The following is a 3,884-nucleotide window of genomic DNA, read 5'->3' on the forward strand; positions in this document are numbered from 1 at the left end:
TAATTTTAGTTACACTAATGTGTAACAAATACTTTCATATCACGGATTAATTTCATTCTTTCATCTTCAGTATATCTATAAATTGAATAACTAATACATGTAATAATTGAAGTTCGATTAAAATAATAAAATTAGTATGATAAAAAATGTGAAAAATGAGTAGTCCATTCCTCGAGCATCGTCATGGAAAAGTTTCAGATTATTTTAACGGCAACCCGAGGCGAGCCGAAATACCGAAAAACTTGACTTACCACATCGCCTGCACCGACACCGGCTTGAAGATGTGCTGCGAACCGCAAACGCTGACGCTGAAGCCTCTGCAACAGAAAACGAGGAAAAAACGAATAAGAAACGCGAGGCTCTGGGAAGAGAGAAGCGTGTACGAGGGTCACCACCGGGTTCACCTTATACAGGGTGGTCAGCCGATCGTATCGACGAGCTATTTTATTGCCGGCCGAAACTGGCCAACTTCCCCGTTCTTAGACGCGGCCTGCTATTTTCGAACACGCGCAGCTCGTCGCGTTTTCTAGCCCGGATCCTAACCCAGTTACCCGTACAGAATACGTACATATGTGTGTCGCTACTTTGGTTTGAACCCTTCGAAATTGGGAGCCAAGAACATTGTACAGGCTACATGCATTCTCTTCGCTCCTAAATTATCACTTCTGCTATTCCTTTCACAAAAACGAAAACATCTTAGAAGCAGGATTGCAGATCTTTTAATTGTAATGTATAATTGAAGTGTTCTTTAATTAAGAATTAAAATTCAATCGTTAATTAGAATTTCTTTTAATTAAACAATATAAATTTTTCGTTAATCAAATTTAAATTAAAAATTAAACGTTGGTGTTCAATGGAATTAAATATTCAATTGCTTATTTGCAACCCTGCTTGAAATCTCTAAAGCAAGTTATTAAGAAAATAATTGGAGTATTCTTTAATTATGAATAAAAATTCAATCATGAATTCGAATTTCTTCTAATTAAATAATTGTAATTCTCAATTAATCTAAATTAAAAATTAAAGTTTGCTGTTTAATTGAATTAGATGTTTATCTTTAACCCTGTAGAAAATAATTAAGAAAATCTTAACCTGAAGTGGATTTAATTTATGTAAGAATATTATCTCTCAACAGAATTTCTCGTCTGAGTAAAAGTGAAATGGAAACCGAACTGAGAGTATAAGAATAAGCCAAAGGTGTGGTAACGCAAACAAAGAGCGGACAACATTTTCGAGTGAAAGGGTTTCTAAAGTTAGCTGTTAAGTCCCGACGTAAGTATCCTAATGCGGCGTACAATTTGCTCGTAACGTAGGAGGAATGCTTATGAAAGATTAACAAAGAGTCAAATATAATTCTGAGGTCACGTATCATGGCCTGAAATGAGCGTAGCGTTACTTGCCGCGTAAGGGAACGGATCTTTCCTGCGCAAAAGTTCATTTCATGCGCATAACTCTCATGACACAGCAAATATTCCACAAAAAGATGGTGTTTATGATAAAGAATTTGTCATAGCTTGCAATTTACATGAAACCATAACAGAGGAATGATTACAAGAACAAACTTGTTTGTAAAAGTAGATACATGTAATGCATGTAATACTTAACTGCATGTTTTAAATACTTATATTTATAACTATTATTGACTTGCAATTAGTAAAATAACGTAACGAAACTGAATTCTTCTTAGAAACTATAAGTGAACGTTTCCTTGCTCCTGAATTGAACTTAAGGGAACGGCAGATAAAAACGTTTCACGCACTGCAATCCGATAAATAAAAGATACGTTAACGTAAATTACATAACATTTCTCCTTAACTCTTTTTGCGTAAGAACAATTTTTCCACGAAACACCTACTTGCTTCGAATCACCATCCGTGCAATTACGGTTAAGAAATACACTCGGGTAAAAGTATTACCCTCGGCGAGAGAAGAAAAACACCAGATAATACACATGATCCATCAAACTGAATGGCACTTGTCACTTGTTTCAACCGAACAACGTACTTCCTTCTCCCCTTTCCCACTTAGTATTCTCGATAATTACTTTTCGTGTTACATAAAGTTTAGAAATGCACAAGAGTCTTTTTAATAAAAATGGCTAAATAAAATGCAAAATTGAAAACCTTCTCCTATTAGAATTATTTAAAAGAATTGTACAGTTAAGGTCGTATGAGCCGTAAGATCTCTGCCAAAAGTTTAAGACCTGTANCTCAATTCGTTTTTGACAGATGCTACTTACTGCTCATTGACTTACTACAAGTTATTTAAAATTGCGGGAATTAAATTCCTCATCAAATGCTTTATCCTTAAAAGGAACGGAGGAAATTTGCTGAGTCACAATTACAAAAAGAGCAAAGGAAGAGTAATGGCTCTGAGGATGGATAATAAAAAATAAAAGGGCAAGAGAGTCACGGAAGGGATCGTAAAAATCGTGGGCAACGTAAGAACGCGAGTCGGCCAGTAAGTATGTAACTTACATACTTGCGCTTATTTTCTTGTTGCCATCGCTCCTTTTCTGTCGTACACTCGCCTCCTCCTTGCCGCTAATTTGCCGCGAATTGCCCGCGTGATTCACAGTCTCAAACCGTTTAGATGCGTTCCTGCGTAGGCGATCCGACCGTAACATACTTCGGTAAAAAGAGAAAAAGGCGGCTGGCAAACGAGAAGAAATTTGTCATCGTACAGGCTTCTGTCCCGACGCGTTAAAGTACGACTAAATTCCTGACTCGGAACACTTTGATTGTTCGCATTTGAATTCACTGATTCAATTCATTGTCTTCAAACGATTGATAAAAATCAGTGGCAGAAGTAAGTGAAGGATCAACAAGTTAGAAACTGCAGTCTCAACTACTGCTTCGTCAAATTGTCTCACCAAATGCAATAAGCAAAAAAAGTAATTAACATGACTGTATAATCTCTTGGAAGAAAAGATATTAAAAAGTTTATTAACGAAAATGTACACTATAGTAAATGTCTCAATTTTTGCTAAACGAAGCTCAGACTGACAAAACAATGCTAATGTCGATGATGGCAACGGAGCACGACCTTCGACGGTGACCTTGGTGCTCACCTGTCAAGCACCTTGCTGCTCTAACGCGGCTTACGGTAACGCGCTCCATTTCCCTACGGCCCGTGCATACGGAGCAAAAGAGAACGTTGCTGACCTTCGCGTTCACCTTTCCACGAGGCGGTAGCCAGGGTGGCGCGCGCGCGCACGCACACGCTGTGTATACGCGTTCTGCGTTCGTTTCTCGATCCGCGGACTCGATGTACCGTTTCGGAGGTTGCCGCGCTGCTTCGTTCGCCTAATTGCCCCGTGGAGCTCGCGTACGGCCGCGTGCCACGCTAATGACTCACTGCCGAAGAAAGGAACCGGACGTGCACGCGCACGAACCCCGCGAGAGACCGGTTAGAAAGTGGCCGGCTGGACTCGCCGATACGTACCTTTTATTGCTAGATTTTAGCAAGATCGAAAATCTCTGTTACGCATGGCGGAACAGCCTTAATTGCGGATTGGGACCCAAGCGATTTGTCTAACGGCTTTTTATTCGACGCGGAATAGAAGGCTATCGAACGGAGAAAGTGCGGGGTCCGTTTGGAAAAATTTTGATTAACCTGTTCAACCCGGCTCACTTTCCCTTGTGTCTCGACTAATCCTGAGATCCAACCCTCCCTAATAATAAAACTCCGGTATATCTTAATGTAAAAACAAAACTAGATGAAATGAAATTGGACATTTTAGTGAATTTTGAAAATTATGTCTGTGTTAACTCCATTTTTTTTAATGAAACTTGTTTTAAATTGAAAAGGAACAGATCACACTTTATTAAAACCTCATAAGACTGACGAATATTGTAAAAGATATATCTTCTATAACATTATAA

At 38.8% G+C, this 3,884-nt stretch overlaps 1 protein-coding gene across 3 annotated transcripts in view; it reads right to left on the reverse strand.

The window, feature by feature from the left end:
- The window catches only part of LOC108621953 (Protein phosphatase Slingshot), an 88,788-nt gene that overhangs the window by 34,286 nt on the left and 50,618 nt on the right, over nt 1-3,884 (reverse strand). For all 3 annotated transcript variants that reach the window (XM_018019564.2, XM_018019570.2, XM_018019587.2), the window contains exon 4: nt 252-317. In XM_018019564.2, the coding sequence (XP_017875053.1) occupies nt 252-317 (66 nt within the window). The remainder of the gene's footprint in view (nt 1-251; nt 318-3,884) is intronic.

Source organism: Ceratina calcarata, unplaced genomic scaffold (genome assembly GCF_001652005.2).
Source record: "Ceratina calcarata isolate Rehan_Ccalc_2016 unplaced genomic scaffold, ASM165200v1 scaffold110.2, whole genome shotgun sequence".
NCBI classification, from domain to species: domain Eukaryota; kingdom Metazoa; phylum Arthropoda; class Insecta; order Hymenoptera; family Apidae; genus Ceratina; species Ceratina calcarata.